At 51.9% G+C, this 20,218-nt stretch overlaps 1 protein-coding gene and 1 long non-coding RNA gene across 2 annotated transcripts in view; one reads left to right on the plus strand and one right to left on the minus strand.

Annotated features, from left to right (window-relative positions):
- Positions 1 to 788: 788 nt before the first annotated feature.
- LOC141997943 (C-type lectin domain family 2 member D-like) lies at positions 789 to 12,996 on the minus strand. The gene is made up of 6 exons (XM_074970516.1): positions 12,830 to 12,996; positions 7,048 to 7,610; positions 6,339 to 6,455; positions 4,468 to 4,637; positions 2,699 to 2,802; positions 789 to 2,458 (listed from the first exon to the last, which is right to left on the minus strand). Exons 2-6 carry the CDS (start codon positions 7,232 to 7,234, stop codon positions 2,329 to 2,331), a joined length of 708 nt encoding a protein of 235 aa, XP_074826617.1. The 5' UTR covers positions 7,235 to 7,610; positions 12,830 to 12,996; the 3' UTR covers positions 789 to 2,328.
- The window catches only part of LOC141997951 (uncharacterized), a 112,719-nt gene continuing 97,977 nt past the window's right edge, over positions 5,477 to 20,218 (plus strand). Inside the window, exon 1 of the long non-coding RNA XR_012641789.1 lies at positions 5,477 to 5,633. This is a non-coding gene — a long non-coding RNA (uncharacterized LOC141997951). The remainder of the gene's footprint in view (positions 5,634 to 20,218) is intronic.

Raw genomic sequence — 20,218 nt, forward strand, 5'->3', positions numbered from 1 at the left:
GTGAAGGGACCACAATATAGTCCTGATCTCAGCTGGGGCAGGGACTGTCTCTCCCTGTGTGTCTGTGCAGCTCCCGGCACAACGGGGCCCTGATCTCAGCTGGGGCAGGGACTGTCTCTCGCTGTGTGTCTGTGCAGCGCCCAGCCCAAAGGGGCCCTGATCTCAGCTGGGGCAGGGACTGTCTCTCGCTGTGTCTGGGCAGCACCCGGCACAACGGGGCCCTGATCTCAGTTGGAGCCTCTAACCACTGGTGTCATACTTGATGCTTAGCATGGTGGTGTGGGTTTGTGTGTAATTGTTTGCAGTTTGTCTATCAGTAATGGTTCCTGGGGATTGTGTATGGCTAGACAGAGAACAGCTCAGCTCTTTGATCTCTCTCTCTCTCACACACACATTCCACTGTGCTCATGACAGACATGTTCCTTCCCTGGGAAGAGACATCAGGCTGAGCCCTGCCCTTTATATGCAGAGACCAGGGAAAAGCCCTTCCCCAAGTGAGTGGCGAGCCCTTCCCCTAGAGAACATCACCCCTTGGCAGGCAGAGGGAAAGATGAAGAGGATCGGGCAGAAAAAGGAGAGAGAGAGACACACACACACACTGTCGTCAGTTCATTAGTCCTTGGTGGGAGGGCCGCTCACAGCACTCTTGGCAGGATGCAGCTGCTGCCTCAGTTTCCCTGTTGGGGTGGGAGGAGCCATTCACATGAGGATTTAAGGTTTACAAAATAAAAATGTCCCCTCTGGGAGCTGGTTTATTATTATAAAAATTTTGTACATGTGTACACACACACACACACACACACACACACACACACACACACAGAGTCTATCCTAGCACATGCCAGCAATCCTCTTGTCCGCGGTGCCTCTTCACGCTCCTGCAGCCCTCACAGCAGGGCCTGCAAACCAGCCCTTCTCGCCTTACAGCAGGAGTTTGAGTCCTTCCCCCAGGCTGCAGGGTTCGCCCCGGCCCCTTCACTCCATGGCTGCAGGGGCCACAGCACCTCCAGAGACAGCCTCTGGCAGATCAGTCCAGCCACTGCTCTTCTCCGGCTCCTGCCCTGGGTCTCTGAGAGGCGGGACGCTGCAGGTTTGCCTGCTCCCCTTCCAGTTTCCAAGTCAAAAGATTCTGTCTCTGTGCCATAGACGGAGCCTTGGCTTTTATACCCGTTTCCTCTCCCAGCAGGATTTGCTGCCAACTTTTCACACCCTATTGCTTGTGGAGTACAAACAACTGCCACGTCCTGTCTTATGGCTACAGTGTATTCCATCTGTCCGATTGTCGGGGTGCTCTTGTTTTTCCAGCTACAGCACTGGGACATACACAAGGCAGGACGTTATAGTGAAGAGTGTGGTATAAAGGCAGGCATTAGATAGGAGAGAAGGACAGATGGAAGGGATTGTCCTCAGTTTATTAGTCCTTGTGGGGACTCCCCTGTTGGCAGGATGCAGCTGTTGCCTCAGTTTCCCTACAGGGTTGGGAGCAGTGATTCACATCCCCTCCTGTCCGCTGCTTCTCTTCATGCTCTCGCAGCAGGGCCTGCAAACCAGCCCTTCTCGCCTTACAGCAGGAGATCACGCGTCCTTCCGCCAGGCTGCAGGGGTTCACTCCAGCCCCTTCATTCCCCTGGCCAGATCACTCAGCTCTTCTCAGGCTCCTACGCTGAGCCTCTGACAGGCGGGACGCTGCAGGTTTGGCTGCCAGGGCTCCCCTTCCAAAGGATTCATTTCTCTGTAGCACAGAGTGAGCCAGGGCCTTTATATCACAGCCCGTCACAGCACGTTGCTCGTGAAGGACAGGGCAGCTGCGTCCCGTACGGTCTCGTGGCTATTATATGTTCCATCTGTCCGATTGTTGGGCTGTTGGCTGTCTGGTGACCAGGGGTTCACTCAGGCCGGGGTAGCTGCACGCGGGCAGGAAAAGGAACATGGATGAGGACACAGCAGCCAGGTAAGCACAGGCCCAAGGATGGTTTTTAAGCGGCAGGCTCCAAATGTTATTAAACCTGAACACAGGGGCTGCCCTCAGGCTGGGAGGGCCACGGACTCTCGCCCCTAATTCAGGGTGGGGCTGCTGGAATGGAGCCATAAAAGACCCACATTATGTGGTCTCCCTGTTAAATCCCTTGAGCACCCCACATTCCCAAATGGGCCAATGGGTGCCAGAGGCTCCAAGGGGAGGAGCTATACGCTGTCTTTCAGCGACTGTCTCTCTTCCTTGCTGCTGGGGCTGTCCCCCTTCGCCAGCCCCATCCAGTCCCCCACTTGCTGAGGCAGCTTGGGACAGCCCCATTAAAAGGACAAGACCCTGCCTCATCCAGGTCACTGTCACTGTGCTCTGCCTTCTGTTTTCTCCACTGGTTTGCTGCAGATCCAGCGTCCCTCTCTGGAGCAGCCTGAACTGGAAATATCGCCGCTGTTCAGAAAAGCACACGACCCTCCTCCTGCTATTTTAAACCTGTAACAGCAACAAATAATAATAATCAGAAATCCAACAAAACTTTGAAAGCAGCTTCAACTAGCAGCCATAATCTGGCTCCAAGCAATTTTCCCCAAGGTCACAGCAAACCTGGGGTGAAACCAGGAATTGAACCAGATTTCCTAAGTCACAGCCCCAGGCCCTAACCACAGGGCCAGTCTTCCATTTTAAATGTGAGCTGCATCATTCACTGAGTGAACAGAACTCAGAGGGACTCACCAGTTGCTGAATTCGGTGCCACTGACCCATTTCCAGGGCTGGTTCAGGTCCCTCCGGAGGCCGATCCAATAGTTGGGGATGTCTTTATAGCGCATCATGAAATCCTTTGTTAGAAAAATAAAAGTAAATATGCGTCACCCACCATTTCTGGGCCCCCTACAACCTGCACTTGATTCTCTGAGCTACGACACGGGGTGCTGGGCAGGGGGTCCAGGCTGGGAATTCGACACCAAGAAATAACAATCCAGACTCGAAGGCAGCACCCATCTGCTCCATGAGCTACGGGGAAGTCAGTCCATGTGTGGACACTGTGCTAAGACCAGTCTAGTTTCAGAGTAGCAGCCGTGTTAGTCTGTATTCGCGAAAAGAAAAGGAGGACTTGTGGCACCTTAGAGACTAACCAATTTATTTGAAGTGAGCTGTAGCTCACGAAAGCTCCTGCTCAGATAAATGTGTTAGTCTCTAAGGTGCCACGAGTCCTCCTGTTCTTTTCGCGACTAGTCTAGTGCTCTTAGTAGAGCTGGCTGGAGCTTTTCCATCAAAATATTCTGTGACAGAAAATGTGTTTCCTGCAAAAATGAATTTTTCCAAAAGTAAATTTTGCTGAATTTTTTCCATTTCCACTGAGCAATTATTGTGTTTTGGGTCAGTTCAGCATTAGTCTGCAGCCAGCTGAGCTACCAGGGTGCCTCGTGGGAATTATAGTTGGGCCTCACACCTCCACCTTCCTCTACTATGGGCTGGTTCCCCCTAGACTACATCTCCCATAAAGCACCATGGTTTCCCTATTGGCTGAGCCACTGCTGGGCATCATGGGTGATGTAGTCCAACCCAGGGTCTCAACGCACAGAAGGGGGTAGAAGGCTCCCAAAAGACAACTCGCATGAGGAACCACAGCTGCTGTTCCATGCTGAACCAGGCTGAAACAAATGTTTTGATTTGCTTTGACAAATCAAACTGTTTTGATCTGTGAGTGTCAAAAGAAGTTGGTTTGATCAAACGTCAAAACCAGCCATTGTCACAGATTTCTGGAACTGAAAGGAAAGTTAAAAGTTGAGTTATTTCAGCTTCTTGTCCCGATTCCGATATTTTGACATTTGTTTTTATCCTAAATTTTCCATAAGCTGGAAATTCTGATTTTCAACCAGCTCCGGTAGTTAGCAGCCATCTGGCTCTGCTCTCAGCTGCACTCCAGGCCTTTACCACTCCTACATGCTGACCAAATCCCTTGATTTTACTGAGAGTCTCATGCTGTTTGGTGCTTTTCTTAACACCCCAGCTCCTGGAGTCAGGTGATTACAAGAGACTCTCGTCTTTCGTAAGTTTCTAACTCTCATGGTTGCAGAGATAAACTTGAAAATGTGACCCCCTAAAAGCTACAACACCAGAAAACAAATTTGAAGCCCTGGCAGCTGTTATTTTACAGTCAATCTCATGGTTTTGGGGGTCCTGACTGCTGATTTTTAAATGCCTGGGTTGGCAACGATGCTCCTGGCACATGAAAGGGGCTGGAAAGCATCTAGATTCCCCCACTGGGAACTCCCCGGGAGCCGAGGGTCAGCACATTAGCCCCAAGCTGCTCCGACTCAATCCCTGGTGAACGGGGAGGATGGAGAGTGGGTGGAGCACTCTGTACTCTGGCTATTCTGGGATGTGAGAAGTTGCCCTCAATTCAAGCAGCATCTGGGGCCCTGACAGCCCCAGGGCAAACCCAGCAGAAAGCCGCCTTTGCCACCCCCACCCTGTGCAGCCCAGAATCTGGGTCTCACCATTTCCTGCTGGGTGTCAATCACGGCCAGGGAGGCACCAAGTGCAGAGCAGTTATTCTGGCTGTAGGTCCAGTCTCCTTCAGTCTCTGAGAAATAGTAACACTTCCCCAGGTACCCGATCCAGCCATCTGGGCAGGCAGGACCAGCTGAACACGGCTCAGATTTCTTTGCTGGAGATGAGAAAGTAGCAGGGTAAGAGATTTACCCTTCTCCCGCTGTAGCCAAGGGAACCCGCCCCCCCACTGACACCACACCATGGAACACCGCACACCCTCCACACCATGGGAAGCTGATCTTGTGCCGAGACACGTTCCCCTTTACAACAGGGAGAGGCCAGCACCCACCCACCAGCCCCCCACAGCGACACCGGCCGTGAATTTGGAGCCACGTTTCCAGCCCTGGTCTCCTTTGCTGTGCCCCGGGTTTGCCCCCCTGCAGTTAACTGCAGGCACAGACGGTGCCAGTGATTGCACCCGCACGTCAGGCACTTCGGCTTCTGCATGGCAGGGCTGGTCCTGCGGGGGAAGCAATACCGGAGCCGTGTGTCGTGGGCCCAAAACCGTGCTCTGAAAACAGGCCAGTGGTGAGGCCTCCTGTGGTACCAACCAATCGATGAGATAATTATAAACAGCCGCCAGGTGGAGCTGTTACCCCCTGGACACCCACAGGTGAGATGCTAGGTATAGAATAGATGCGACCAGACACCAGGGGGCGCTGTTACCCCCTGGACACCCACAGGTGAGATGCTAGGTATAGAATAGATGCGACAGACACCAGGGGGCGCTGTTACCCCCTGGACACCCACAGGTGAGATGCTAGGTATAGAATAGATGCGACAGACACCAGGGGGCGCTGTTACCCCCTGGACACCCACAGGTGAGATGCTAGGTATAGAATAGATGCAACCAGACACCAGGGGGCGCTGTTACCCCCCGTACACCCACAGGTGAGATGCTAGGTATAGAATAGCTGCGACCAGACACCAGGGGGCGCTGTTGTCTCTCAGTTTGAATATACCAGAGGAGAGGAAAAGACCCTCTGGATCCATTCACTGAGAAGGAGCAGGGGGGGTATTTCATGAAGGCTTGGCTCTAGGTGCCCGTGAAGCCGGCCAGCTCGGCAAGACACTGGACTTGGGGGGAAAGCGGCTTCATGAGAGAGGAAAGGTGAGTGTAGACCCAGGTTCGTGTTTTGTGGTTTTGTTTTGTGTCGTTATCATTTGTTCCCACCTCGTTCTCTCGTTTCTAGTTAAATCGTTTTTCTTTCCTGAACAAACCGCTCTTGTTTGTTAGCCATGCTCACAGGGGCTGTGTGTGATACAGGAGTGGTGGTTTATGGTAAAACTGGTAAATAGGGGCATGCTGCAGCTTTGGGGCAGAGGATCTGGGATTTCAGTGAGTAGCCGGTGCCAGGGCTGGAGGTCACAGGGACATGCTGCAAAGGGATGTGGGGGCTGGGGTGCAGCTATTGTTATCTACAAGGTAAAGCCAGGGCTGGCCTAGCCGGGAGGAGAGGGCTTGCGAAGCTGAGAGGCTGGTGGGGTTAGGGAGCTGACAGCCAGCTGGGAACAGGTGGAGACAGGTGTCTCCCTGCTGGAGACAGGGGGGTAACACGGTGACTCACAGCCCTGGGTATCCAGGGGTGTTTGGGTGACATGGCAGAGCGAGCCAACAGCCAGTGGGAGCTGGACTATGGCGGGTGGGGGGGGAGAGACCCCACAGAAACACCCCGGGCTCAGCAGAGTCCGATGTGACTGTTGAAGCAGGGGTGGGCTGTGGTGGGGGGGAGAGGGGAGAAGTTGGGGGGTGTTGTGAGATTTCCAGCACGGAGTGTAAGACACAGAGACGGGGCCATGCAGGCTCCACGCTCACCTGACAGGGCGATGAGGGTAATGATGAGGGTGATGACAGTGATGGTCAGGATGAGAACGAGAACCATGTTCAGAACTGCCCAGCGACGTGCCTGTGATATCAACCTAGAGAGCAAACCTGTAATAGAAACAGCCATTAATGCTCACGGGGCTGCTAGAGCAGGGAGAAATGGGCCCTGCACTGATCAGCAGCATCAGCTGGAGCTGGCTTAAAAAAAAAGGGGGGGTGGTATTTTACAAATATATAGAGAGAAATTTAGAGAGCATGAAGTGAAAATTTTCATTCCAAATGGGGGTGGGGAGTCCTTTCAACTTAAAAAAAAAAAATAAAATCAGAAAAACAGGGGTTTCAACTGGAGGTTTTCGGAGTTTCCCCCGCGCTTTCAAACTGTTTCCAGTGAAAGTGTTTATCTAAAAGGGGAGAGAATGGTGGGGGGGGGGGGCAGACCCCAACACTTTAAATCAAAAAGGGATTCTTTTCCTACTTCAAACACAAAATTCCTCCCCCCACCAAACAAAAACCTTCCCATTAGAAATGAAGATTGGCTTTGTTTCCATTTGAAACCCAGAAACCTTCTGAGCAAAAAGAGTTGTGGGGAAAAATCTGTCTTGTTCAAAAAAGCATTTTCCACCCAGAAGACGTTGATGGAAATTGAGATAAAGGCCCTCCTGAGTCAAAGTGTAAGAAGATCCCAAAGAGGCAGCTGTACCTGCAGGGTAGATTTTGCTGCTCTCTCCATCCTTTGGTGGGATGGTCACATGAGTTGTTCCATTTGGTTTCATTTGGGTTACATGGGAAGCCAGGAGTGGATTTGGCTTTATTTTCTCAGCAGGATACAACCCGTTCCACATCTTTTCTGTCTCCGAAAGAATTGCGGACTCCAAAACAGGGGACATGTTCACCTTTCTGCGGCCAGCGGTAACTACGGCCCTATTCACAGTGGGTCTGGCGGTGCCGGCAGAGCCCTTCGTAAGGAGATCTTCAAAGCAGCTCACTGGATTACAGCTCAGGTGCGGTTTGGCTACGTGGGGTGATCAGGAAAAACTCCTTTCAAATACAATTGGATTGTGAGTTTTACCTGAAGACCCCGACCAGCCAGGCTGGGCCCGAGCTGTGTTCGAATGAACTGTTTCAAAGGTATCCTTGGCACGGCTTTTATCCCCAGGGTCAACTAGGCCTTAGCAGGCGCTGACCAAATCAATTCCAGGTCTCAGAATCATCCTGGTTCTGTTTCCTCCGACTGGCTTCTGTAGGTCTGGGTTCGAGGTTTGCCTGTGGAGAGAATTGTCGGGTTACTCTGGCTGGCTTGTGTCGGGGTTTTATCTGCCCAGCCACAGCCCTGCACAGCAGGGGCAGTTAGAGCTGACACAGCGAGGACTGCCCAGCTTTCTCTACAGCGATTGTCATCTGAAGGATCCCAAAGCACTCGACAAACCGATGGAGGCATGTGCTGGAGCCAGATCTGATGGTGTGAATTGGGGCAGCTGCATTGAAATCACTGAACCTAGATCCCCAGCTGGTGAAATTAGCCATCGCTCCACTGGAGTCAATGGGTCCTGACCCCCAGCTCTGGTGGGTGATGTCTGTTTATACGTCTGTTACAGCCACACCTGAACTGGCAGGAATGATCACTTCCCCTTATGCAAATAGTTTACAAGAAGTCGTTATGGTTTAATTTCAGTGCCTGGAATTTTGCATGGGGGGCCTGGAATTTTGCATGCAGTTCCCTCTTTCTGCCCTTGGGGGATGCCCCAGGAAGTCCCTGCACCCCTGGTGGGACAGGGCCTGGGAGAGCAGCAGCAGACAGACAGTCCCAGCTGCACCCTATGGCCGCAGCAGAGCTGTTACTGAGCAGCTCTGAAGGGGGCGCCCCGTCTCCAAAACCAGCCAGCACCAGCTGCTTCAGCGGGAGGGGCAGGACACCCCTGTACTGGACGGTGATGGAATAACCTGCCCCAGGGACAGATTCCTCCCTCACCCCCATTGGTTAGAAGCTGGGGCTTGTATCTTGCCCAGGAGGGTTTAGAGCCCTTCCCACTCCAGGTTATTTTGTAATATTGATGTTTATAACTCTGGACGGTCCCAATATCTCTATAAATGCCAAGAGCTTGGCAGGATTTAGAAAAGGAGATTGACCAAGGAGATCTTGTGGCAGTGAGTTCCACAGACCAGCTGTGCCTTGCGTGAAAACGTATTTCATTAGATTTGAATCTGCCGCCTTTTCAAGTCAGGGGCGTGGTTCTGATAAGGTTTTGGGGAGAGCTGCTGCAAAATGACACCTGCCCCCCAGTGGAAATGAAAAGTCATTCCAGTCAGGCAATAAACAGCTCCATCAGTGAAACAATAAAAGGCAGCTAAACAAACAGCCCCCTCCTCTCACAGCTCCTCTAGGGTATTAGCAGAGCAGTGGGGTCATGGGGGAGGGGGGTAACGGCTACCTCAGCCAGCTGGGCATTGCCCCATAGTCCCATTGTGTGTCCTAAAATGCTACAAGGGCAGGAATCCGGGAGACAGAAAATGCAGCCGGTTCCCCAGTTAGAGTCTCCTGGGCTCGTACAGGGATTCAGAGTCTCCCCGGCCCAGCACCTTGTAACATCTCTGCCACCTGCCTAGTGGGGTATAAAATGCCACCGGATTAGGATTCTCCCCTCTCTGTTAGACACTTGCATCATCACCAACCCACTGGCAACTACACCTGGCCTGGGCTGGTGCCAATGAATCACTAGGGCTACGTCTCCACGGCATGGTCAACCCAGCTCTGTGGGACCCGGGTTTGTGGCCACTAGCGTCCACACTGCACTGCAAACCTGGGCTTACGATTGCTGGCCCGGGGCCTCTCAGCGGTGCTAATGGTCCACACCGCACTGCATAGACCTTCTGATGGGTCTGCAGCTTGAGCTGTGTCCACACTGCAAAATGGCAGAGCTCGGACCGGAGTCACACCAGGACACAGGCTCAGACTCGCCCCAGCAGGATGCTAGGACCTGACTTGACCGGAGTCAGACTGATCTGTGTGTGGACAAAAAGGGGCGCGGTCTCAAACCTGAGTCTGAGCTGGGCTCACTGCGCTGTGTAGACACACCCTAGAGTCACTTTTTTCCACCAGTCAGCAAGAAACTAGCAGAATAAGGAACGCAGCATTCTCGGCTTAGATCTTAGTCTCTGCCACTGCAGAGCTTCTGTCTAGAGCTGCTGCCCACCCTCTCCTGTGTCGCCCCCCCGTGCACAATTACAGAAGCAGCCCTGCCCGCCTTCCTCCCAACACCGTCTGCCCCAGTGGGCATTTGTCCCCGGCTGCTCACAGGATCCAGCTTACACAGTGGGGCTGGCAGATCGTATGATATATGACATCCTGACAGACTCACATAGCCAATGCACCTACACACACCCGCCACTCACGCACAAACGCACCCACAAGCTGGGGCAGCAATTCAATCACCGGTGTGACTCCCTGGGTGCTATGGAAGAGAAGTAGCGGGAGGCAGAGCTCTCATGAGCTCTGTGCTGCGAACAGGTTCTGCCCCGGGGGCAGGGAGTTTGTTTAGAAACAGAGGCAGAGGGATTAAGATAGCAAAAGTCTTGGCATTAAATGAAATGAAGGTTAGATGATCCTGAAAGCATTGCCGGGGGCTCCAGTTAAAAGGTAGGAAACAAAGGGCAGGAATAAATGGTCCATTCTCAGAATGGAGAGGAGTAAATAGAGGTGTCCCCCCCGAGGGGCTTGTACTGGGACCAGCACTGTGCAAAATGCATCAGTGATCTGGAAAAAGGGGTAAGCAGTGAGGTGCCAACATTTGCAGTTGATACAAGAAAAGAGGAGACAGAGAGGGGACATGATGGCCATTTTCAAGTACCTAAAAGGTTGTTACAAGGAGGAGGGAGAAAAATTGTTCTTTTTAACCTCTGAGGATAGGACAAGAAGCAACGGGCTTAAACGGCAGCAAGGGGGTTTAGGTTGGACATTAGAAAAAACTTCCTGTCAGGGTGGTTAAGCACTGGAATAAATTGCCTAGGGAGGTTGTGGAATCTCCATCATTGGAGATTTTTAAGAGCAGGTTGGACAAACACCTGTCAGGGATGGTCTAGCTGGTGCTGGTCCTGCCATGAGCGCAGGGGACTGGACTTGATGACCTCTCGAGGTCCCTTCCAGTCCTATGATTCTACTCAAGATAGTTAAGACCCAGGCAGACTGCGAAGAGCTATGAAAGGATCTCTGAAAACTGGGTTGTTAGGATATAGATATTCAGGCCTGTCTGTAAAGGCCTTTTCTCTAAGAATTTAGGTGTATTCTTGTCACTTGGCTAGTTCTAGAGGTACAAAAGAAAGAATCAAAATCACTGTCTGCCGGTGTAAGGGCTTTCTCTTACGACGACAGTCTGAGGCCCTGTTCTTAGGCTAAGGCCTTTGGCTAAGCAGCAGAGGCTGCCATAAGCTGGGAAGCGACTGGTCACATCCTCACATCCCAAACCAGTCACACTGAAATAAGGCAATCTGGGGCTGTTGGAAAGGTGATCCGATCTATCACCTCCAGAGAAAGGGAAGGGCCTAGAGGATGTAAAAGGAAGTTTAGTTTGACAGTTTTCTGTCTGTTAAGAACTCACTTACCAATAGACACAGCTGGGAAACCCTTATGTCCTTATAGGTGTAGTTGTGAAATCCTCACTTCTGTATTGTTTTGTCATTATAGTTCCCACTTTGCTATTGTTTATTTGCAGGGTCTCTGTCTGGTTCTATGATTGTTTCTGTCTGCTGTATAATTAATTTTGCTGGGTGTAAACTAATTAAGGTGGTGGGATATAAAATGGTTAAATAATCGTGTTACAATATATTAGGATTGGTTAGTTAAATTTCAGGAAAATGATTGGTTAAGGTATAGCTAAGCAGAACTCAAGTTTTACTATATAGTCTGCAGTCAATCAGGAAGTAAGGGGGGCAGGAATGGGAACAGGGAATGGAGGTGGGGAAATTGGAATCATGCTTTGCTGGGGGGGAATTGGAATCATGTTTTGCTAAGCGGGGGGGGAATGGGAACAGGGACACAGGTAAGGCTCTGTGGTGTCAGAACTGGGAAGGGGGACACTAAGGAAGGAAATTGGAATCATGCTTGCTGGAAGTTCACCCCAATAAACATCAAATTATTTGCACCTTTGGACTTCGGGTATTGTTGCTCTCTGTTCATGCGAGAAGGACCAGGGAAGTAAGCGGGTGAAGGAATAAGCCCCCTAACATGGGTGACTGGGCAACTAAATGGCAGATGAAATTCAATGTTAAATGCAAAGTAATGCAAATTCAGTTGGGATTGGTCCTGCTTTGAGCAGGGAGTCAGATTAGATGACCTCCTGAGCTCTCTTCCAACCCTAATCTTCTATGATTCGATGACGTGGCAAAATATAAACCCAACTATACATACAGAATGATGGGGTCTAAATTAGCTGTTACCCATCAAGAAAGAGACCTTGGAATCATTTGCAGGACTCTGGAAGTATATGCAAATTGAATCCATCTCGCTGTGCCTGTATCATCCCCAACTCATTCTCTAGCTTCAGAAAACTTAAAAATTCTCTCCAGTCTTCTCTCCTGCATAATGCAGCTGTCCTGAACGTGCATCAAGACCATACCAGGGAACTAGATGTAAATAAGATTGCTGGCTGGAGACATAATGTCTTGAAACTGGGACATTAGTGAACACAGCTTGTAGGTGACTGCAATGATCTTAATATACTGTAATTCATGAGAATGTAATTAGGTAGTTCATAACAACTGAATCGTTATTAAAATAGTAAAGATACCAATGACTGACACATCCAATAACTAGAATATGAAAGAAATGTATACATATGCTGAAAATAGCCTCCCCCCAAAACTAGCAGAATGCCCCCCAAAACACACACAACCTCTTCAAAAGCACCCGCCAGCAAGAATTAAAATCAGGGCCTATGAATTTAATAATCGGTAACTCGAGTCCAGCCAAAGCAGCTGACAACCGCTCTCCAGTGTCTCTGTGGATCTGCTCTGGCAGGGAGAGAAGCAGCAGCTGCTGCCCAGGGTGTTTGCAGGAGGGTCCCTATCCGTAGGGCCAGCCAGCGCCAGAGCAACGGGGCAGGAGCCCGGGGAGTGAATCCGGCAGCTCCGGCCCCAGCAAAGGCATCCAACGGGGCCGGCACCAAGGGTCTGACCCCAGGGCACAAATCCGGGTGCTTTGCAGTGGGGTGAAGCGATCAGATCCCACCTGGCTCTGTGGGGCGGACCCATCCCAGGCCATTCACTACAGCCTGCCCAGGGGCATTGCGTCTGCCCCCCGCTCACCCTGCCTCATAGGAGCCCCCTGCAACCAGCCCCTCAGAGACCCTCTGGGGCAACTGAGCTGGGAGCTAAACTGGATGCGTGGGGACAAAGCCGGGGAGAGACAGAATGGAGGCAGCCCAACCCCTCCCCCAGGAGAGCTCCCCATGCAGATATTGCCCCCCCAGCTCTTGCAGCTCTCTGCTCACCTGAGCAGCAGCCAGGTAGCTCCCCGCAGGAGGACCAACAGCGGTGAAAGGGTTAATTCCAATCAGGGAGGGTTTGCTGGACTGTGAGACACTCACAGTCCTGTGTCAGTCCCTCGCTGGAGCAGGCGGGTTATACACTGGCCCCACAGCTCCTCCCTGCTCTGAGCAGCCAGTCATGTAAATGTTCCCAGTCAGACTGAAACAGAAAGCAGGTTTTAATACTGCACCCTGGAGAGGATTCAAACCAAACCAATCCAGTCCCTGATATGTCCTTCAGAAACAGAAACATGCCCGGGTGGCAGGAAGCCGAGCTGCCCCAGGGACCCGAGCCAAAGACTCTGTGGCCCAGTGAGCACTGCAGGGTCACTGAGGCACGCAGGTCAGGCCGGGCTAAAGTCTCCCCGTGCAACACAGCTTGGGGGCAGATTTCCCCGGGCGCTGAAACCTGCGGGCCACTCTGGACTCGGGGCCTGCCTGCACTACAGGGGCCTGCAGCCCTAACCGTCCTGGTTGGCTCCCCGGGGTATACTTGGATAAAGGGGCTCAGATGGGTACCCAGATCCCCTGGCAGGGAGGGAATATGCTGTAGAGGTGCAGGGCACCTTTATACAGAGGCAGATCACTGTTTTTTGGGGCCCTGGGCCAGAGCAGATGGAGGCCCCTCCAACCCCCCTCCAGTACCCCTGCTGGGGAGCAGGGTCAGGGTGCGGGGCCTTGCCCCACCCCGCCCGCCTGGCGCTCCTGCCAGGGAGTGGGGGCCACTGCACCCCAACCCTACTCCCTGGCAGGAGTGCTGGGCAGAGCGGGTCAGGGCACCCATATTTCTGGGGGCCCCCCAATTGGCCCGGGCCCCGTTGGCCCAGTGGCTAATCCACCATGACCAGTATAACCCATTGTCCACACCAAGGGCTGCACCAGTGTAATTATTGTGCTAAAAAATATTTCACAGCCCCAGCCAAGGTACTTAGAGCGGGATAACTCTTCTAGTGTAGAGCAGCTCTTAATTCACAGTGTCTCCATCCATGTGCGGGGTGCAGGGGTGGGGGAGCGGAGGGGCAATTAAAGTGATTTTAAGTTTAAGGCACCTTTACACTCCCTGAGTGAAATCCATGGACGTCCGCGACAGTTTTCCCTTGACTTCAGTGGATCCGGATTTCACCACCCCCCCGTCTTTTGATGAGCCTGATACTGGGACATTAGGGGTATCCAGGGGGAGAAGGTGAGTGAGGTTGTATGGTTTAGAAGGAACCTATGGGCCAACGGGGTTAACATGCCCCAGTCACTGCCCAGCTCTGGACCCTTTCAAACAAGGTCGGAGGTTTGGTACATGGAGACTTCAGCTTGCTCAGGACCACGGCAACCCCCGCTACAAATCCTCCTCCTAACCTTTAATTAAAGATAAAGACAAAGAAGGAAAAACTGACCAAGCCTTTGGAATGTAAAGTGTCAACTCTAGTAAGTCCTCTATGGTACCAACTCCCCTTGTCCCCTTTCGCTGGAGAGAGTTTTTAAAGAAGGAAGCCCCTCCCCTGGTCAGACAGTCCCTTAGACGGTATCACAGATGGCAACAATTGTCCTTTGGGGGAAGAGAGAAGAAGTTAGTTGAGATGGGCTGGAGCTGCTGTTGTTGCTGTTAAAGTCCGATCCCATTTCATCCCGGGGTGGTGTTTGGGATTCAGCAGAAAATGCCGACGTTATCCGGGTCCCCTCTCTGGCCTGGTCTGGTCAGGGCAGGGCGTCTCTCAGTAGGACACAGAAGGTCTGGGGTCCCAGCAGACGACGGGGCAGTCAGGCCAGTCGGTCACTCCAGGAGCCAATTTTTCGCCTCAAAGTCTCTTTCATTAAGGCCCTGACAGGGGCGTGGTGGGCGGAATGGGATATTTTGGTCACCAGTGAGGCTTAGTTTCCAACACACCAACTTTGGGTCATACTTTGTGTGGACCAGGCATGATTTTAACCCAGTCCTTGAATTACATCAGCAGACCTTTTACTTTGGACTAATTCAGTCGCTCTCCCTTGTACCTTTCCCCGTCCATATGTAACCCAGGCCTGCTTTGTGTGGGGCTCTGCCCCCCTCTTGTGGCAGCTAGGCCAGCTAGCGATTGTTGAGTCTGCTGTAACTTTGGCCAAGAGAGGTGCGTCTTTTAGCTCATGCCTTAAGCTCCAGACGTCCCAGGTTTGTTCCCTGCGGCCGCCGACGGGGGAATCTGTCGGCCTTACAAGGGGTGCAAATTAAGCGCTGTTCCTAGCCCTGGACCAGGGGATGGAGAAAGGTGTGGGGTAGCAAACACTAATAGCCAGGGATAGCTAATAGGTGGATGTCAGTATTTGCTGCCAGTGGCTAATTGTGCTGGGGAGCAGTTTGTTACCCTATATGTGCCACCTCTGAGCTGGCCACCGGCAGCTCCAAAGAACCCACCACAACACAACAGAAACCTTCCCTCCTCCCCTGGGTCTCTCTAACCCACCTACCCACCCCACATCCCACTTCCATTGCTAGTGCACAGTGTGTAGTGATATGAACTGGACTGGTTGCTCCCCTGCTGTGTGGTAGTCAAATAGACACAGTGAATACAACAAACCCTCCCAAGGTCTCAGCGGGGATCAGGAACGACAGGCTTTGCGGCTTGGATGTGTCCGTAACGACTCCTTAGAGACAACTGGGCTGATATGGGCAGCGAAAGCAGGATGAAAACCCCCTCTGGATCTCATGTTACTGATTCAGCTGCTGTCTGCGAGCGTATCACCCTTTTAGCCTGATTTGCCAATGTGCTCAGCACCCACAGATCGGCTGGAACTGAGCCAACTCCAAATCAGCAGATTGGCTTAAAAAGCAGGAGATTTAAAGAGAGGATGAAGTCCAGGTTCCGTTTATTTGTCATTTGGCATAATCGGTCATTGGCTGCAGGAGTGTTCTCGGTGTGTGCTGTCCCAGCTCTGCACGGGTACGCAGCAGACCTCGATCCGACGGCCCAAAAAGACCACAGACTCGGTTCCGTAGCGAAGGCTACCGGCCGGGTTTATTGTCAACGAAGCCCCATAATAACACCCGGCAGACTTTATGGGGATACTGAGACATGGATGCCCATGAGAATGGCCTCGGCTCAGCCAATGGTGGGATTTTACATTTCCCCCTTGGCCAGGCAAAGACACCCTCCTCTGAAACCCTTCTTGATACATCAATACAAACAGTTACGTGTTGCCCTGCCGACATGGTTAGTTACCACTCTCTGACATGGTCAGGAACTATCTTCACCTTGTACGTGATGGCTTGCTCAAGAGATCTGTACCCATCACGCTAGACCTTATCTTTCCGAGGGGTCAGTGTGTCCCCCTATCACCTTCTGGGCATGTGTTTACACCATGACCTTGTAGCGGGGTGTTCTGGCATGACACTTCTGAATGTGTTTACATGAATAGTTAGTACCTAGGAGTGCTTCTGTTTTTGCAACACCGGTCCTGTTCTGGCCAGGTTCTGTGAGCTTGCAAGCAGGCATGTTTTGTAGCAAGGCCCGACTTCTGCTCACAGCCTGATTTTTGCTAACTTTGCTTTATACCACCAAGGTCTGACTACTTCAGTTCAGGCCCCTCATACCAGGCCTCACGTCTCAGGCTCTCTCTTTCTATTGCATCTTGTTTTGTGAATGTAGAGGCCACATTGTCAGGCCCCTCTCTACAACCGGGAGGGCTAGAGCCTTCCTTTTTAAATGGAAGCTGAGTTTCTCACCTCAATCACCTGACTCCGGGAGCTGAGGCTTTTTAAAAAAAATACTCCAAATACGATGAGACTCGCAGTAAACCTGTGAGCGTGCAATGCTGCAGACGTGTTGTCAGATGCTGGGTTATGATTTCTGCTAATGATTGGAGGAAGGCAGGGCCTAGCACAGTCTCTTTGTAGAAGTGTATGCTACAAATGGGTCAAGGAACACCTAGCGCAGGGATTGGCAACCTTTGGCATGTGGCCTGCCTGGATAAGCCCCCTGGTGGGCCGGGCAGGTTTGTTTACCTGCTGTATCCGCAGGTTCAGCCGATCGCGGCTCCCACTGGCTGCGGTTCGCCGTCCCAGGCCAGTGGGGGCTGCGGGAAGCGGCGCGGGCCGAGGGATGTGCTGGCTGCTGCTGGCGGGCCGCGGGCCAAAGGTTGACGATCCCTGACCTAGAGCAAAACACAGGGACGCCTTTATGCTACCGGTGTTGAAACTGACTAAAGCAGGGAGGAGTGATTGAAATCTCCCAATTGAATCATGAGTTCAATCAGCACACGGAGAACCTGCATTTCAATCAGCGTGACGCCTATTGTCCTTTTAAATTCTATTCCCAGAGAAAGGTTGGGTCCACTGCTTAATTTGTGCCAGGGCTGGGCCCCGCCTGCTTTAGGCTCAGCAGTTTATTGCCCCAGCATCTCTGGGCTTGCCGGGTCTTTTATGAATGTAAAAAAATGGCTTGAGCCCCGGCACCTCTGCTGGTTGGTTCTCCTTGACTGGCGTGGCCATGACAATGTCTGTGGGATCATTGGAGCAGGGGGATGAGAATGTAGGCCTTCGATCTCACATGTGAGCGCCCTACCGCCAGGCGACAGACACATTCGCACTGTCTCCTGCTCTCTGTCTTCTCCTCCCCCCGTGACTCTTTCAGTAATTATACGGTGTGGACCAATTGCATGGGAAGAACCTGAGGGTACGTCTACACTGCAATTAAACCCCTGGGTCTGGTCCAGGTCAGGTGACTTGGGCTCGGGCTGCAAAGCTATGGCGTGGACATTTGGGCTTGGACTGGACCCTGAGCTCAAGGACCCTCCCCGCTCACGGAGACAGTTTCGAGCCCTACAAGCCTGTCCAGGCACAGCTGTACCTCACGTCTTTTATTCCAGGGTAGACGTACCCCACGAGAGCCCGAAAGAAGAATATCCCATAGCTTGAGCAGCCACCTGAAGGGTAGGAGAGCCCTGCTCCAATCCTTTCTCCCCACTGGGTGGGATTGGATCTAGGTCTCCCACGTCCCAGGTGAGTGCCTTGCCCAGGCAAAAAGCTATGCCTCCTCCCTTGGGCTTTGTGGAGCGCGGTAGGTGTCCAACTCATTCTCACAAGACACCACTTAGGAACCTAAGCGAGCAGATTCCAGAGGGGGGTTAAGACAAGAGCTGCCCAGAATGGGTCAGACCTGGCCATAGACACCACTCAGCCGCCCTGACGTAGGCGCCTAACTGGGTGAGAGGGGTGGGGCTTAGGACACTCCCCTGTGATCCGCATCTCCCATGGGCTGGCCTAAGCAGCTGTCCACGTAACACACTGGCTTTTGTGGATCCCATTCCTAGGTGCCCATCTCTCCCCATGTGTCATACAGGGATCTGAAGCAGCTAACTTCAGACCTGGTGGGTCGCCAAGGTTATTCCTGTGGTTTTCTAGGCACCAAAAAGTTAGGCGTTGGGACGCTCGGTGTCACATCGCCTACGTCCCAGTGCAGCTCTGGGCCTGAGTGTTTTTCTCCAGACAGGGGCTGCATTTTGTACCCGCTGCCCCTCTCTGGTTTCTGCTGTGCTGAAGCCGGCTGGGGATCCTGGGAGAGCTTCAATCAAACTGAGACCAGAGGCTCTTAAAGACCTAAAATGGAAAACATATGGGCCCGTCAGCACAGTGGCCCCATATTGGTCATAGGGGATTTTAAAGAGAATTTATTTTAGGCTGCTCCCAGATTATTCACATGCCCCTAGTTAAACCACAAACATATCGCAGCTGTCACCAGGAATGCTGGAGGCCTGGGAATCGGGGCGGGGGGGGAAACATGGACTGACCTTTGGGGGAGGCAACATGGGTTGACGGGATGCAGGGTTGGAGGAGGGGGCTTTGATTTGGTGGGGGGGTTGATATCTCCATCCCCCAGCCCAGCTGACCAGCCGCAGCATCAGTCATCCTCTTGGCCAAAAAAATTATCAAGAGACAAAGATAAGCCAGAACTCACAAGGGCTTCAAAGTCCAGGGATTCTTTGTGTGTGGGGTGGGGAAGGAAGGACCGTTTCTTCTCAGCCTCCACTATGAGCACCCTCCCCTTTCCTCTCCTCTCGACCCGGCTCTCCACCCCATCACAGACACCTTGTACTTAGTAGGGCGTGGGGCTGCTCCTAGCAAGTCAGTCATCTGTATTAGCTCCGGACGGGCTACAGAGCTCCCTTTAGAGAGAGAGAAACCAGAGATGTGTTTTCCATACATGCCTTTAATGCCCAGCCAGGTATGATGGAGGTTAGCGTCAATAAGGTTTCAGAGTAACAGCCATGGTAGTCTGTATTCGCAAAAAGAAAAGGAGGACTTGTGGCACCTTAGAGACTAACCAATTTATTTGAGCATAAGCTTTCGTGAGCTACAGCTCACTTCATCAGATGCAATAAGGTATGTTATGCACGGTGCCACCTAGTGGTAGGACAGTGGGAGAGGATGACATTCCAGGGTGGATTTTACAGCCATATAAAGATCTCACATGCTATCACGATGAGTGCGGCAAAAATAAACCAATGGACAGAGCTGTTCTTCCCGGTAGACGCATTCTAAGAGAACTACTCAGCATTTGCAGCTTCCCAAGCTAAACTTCAAACTGACGTTTTCTTGTAAACTCCTCTGTATATAGTTTTATACCCTGGCCAGCAGGAAGTTTAGACTGGAAATTAGATGAAGGTTTCTAACCATCAAAGGAGTGAAGAGCTGGAACAGCATTCCAAGGGGAGAAGTGAGGGCAAAAGACCTATCTGGCTTCAAGACTAAGCTTGGTGATTTTATGGAGGAGATGGTATGATGGGATAGCCTAATTTTGGCAATTCATTGATCTTTAACTATTCATGGTAAATAGGCCCAATGGCCTGAGATGGGCTGTTAGATGGGGTGGGATCTGATTTACTACACAGAATTCTTTCCTGGGTGTCTGGCTGGTGAATCTTGCCCATATGCTCAGGGTTTAGCTGATCACCATATTTGGGGCTGGGAAGGAATTTTCAATTCTGCAGATTGGCAGAGGCCCTGGGGGTTTTTCACCTTCCTCTGCCCCATAGGGCACGAGTCACTTGCTGGAGGATTCTCTGCATCTTGAAGTCTTTAAACACGATTTGACGACTTCAACAGCTCAGACATAGGTTAGGGGTTTACTACAGGAGTGGGTGAGGAGATTCTGTGGCCTGCATTGTGCAGGAGGTCAGACTAGATGGTCATAATGGTCCCTTCTGACCTTAAAGTCTATGAGTCTATGATATGAAAGCTCTAGGACTCGTTAGTGCAATGCTGACACCTGCATTCGTTAGCGCTTTTTCCATGACATTCATGAGACTACTCCTATGAGAAAGTATCGCCCAATGTAAAGGTTCCACAATCGAGTCCATAATTTAATTCTATATCGGTAGCGATTGTAT

This window comes from Natator depressus, chromosome 14 (genome assembly GCF_965152275.1).
Source record: "Natator depressus isolate rNatDep1 chromosome 14, rNatDep2.hap1, whole genome shotgun sequence".
Taxonomy (NCBI): domain Eukaryota; kingdom Metazoa; phylum Chordata; order Testudines; family Cheloniidae; genus Natator; species Natator depressus.

Bases quoted from the DNA above. Each gene is read 5' to 3' on its own strand.
- LOC141997943 (XM_074970516.1), bottom strand. From the start codon at position 7,234: ATGTCCCCTGTTTTGGAGTCCGCAATTCTTTCGGAGACAGAAAAGATG. The intron at 6,456-7,047 runs GTACAGCTGCCT...TTTCTATTACAG, and splicing joins CAGCAAAATCTACCCTGCAG to GTTTGCTCTCTAGGTTGATA. The intron at 4,638-6,338 runs GTGAGCGTGGAG...TCTCATCTCCAG, and splicing joins TACCCTCATCGCCCTGTCAG to CAAAGAAATCTGAGCCGTGT.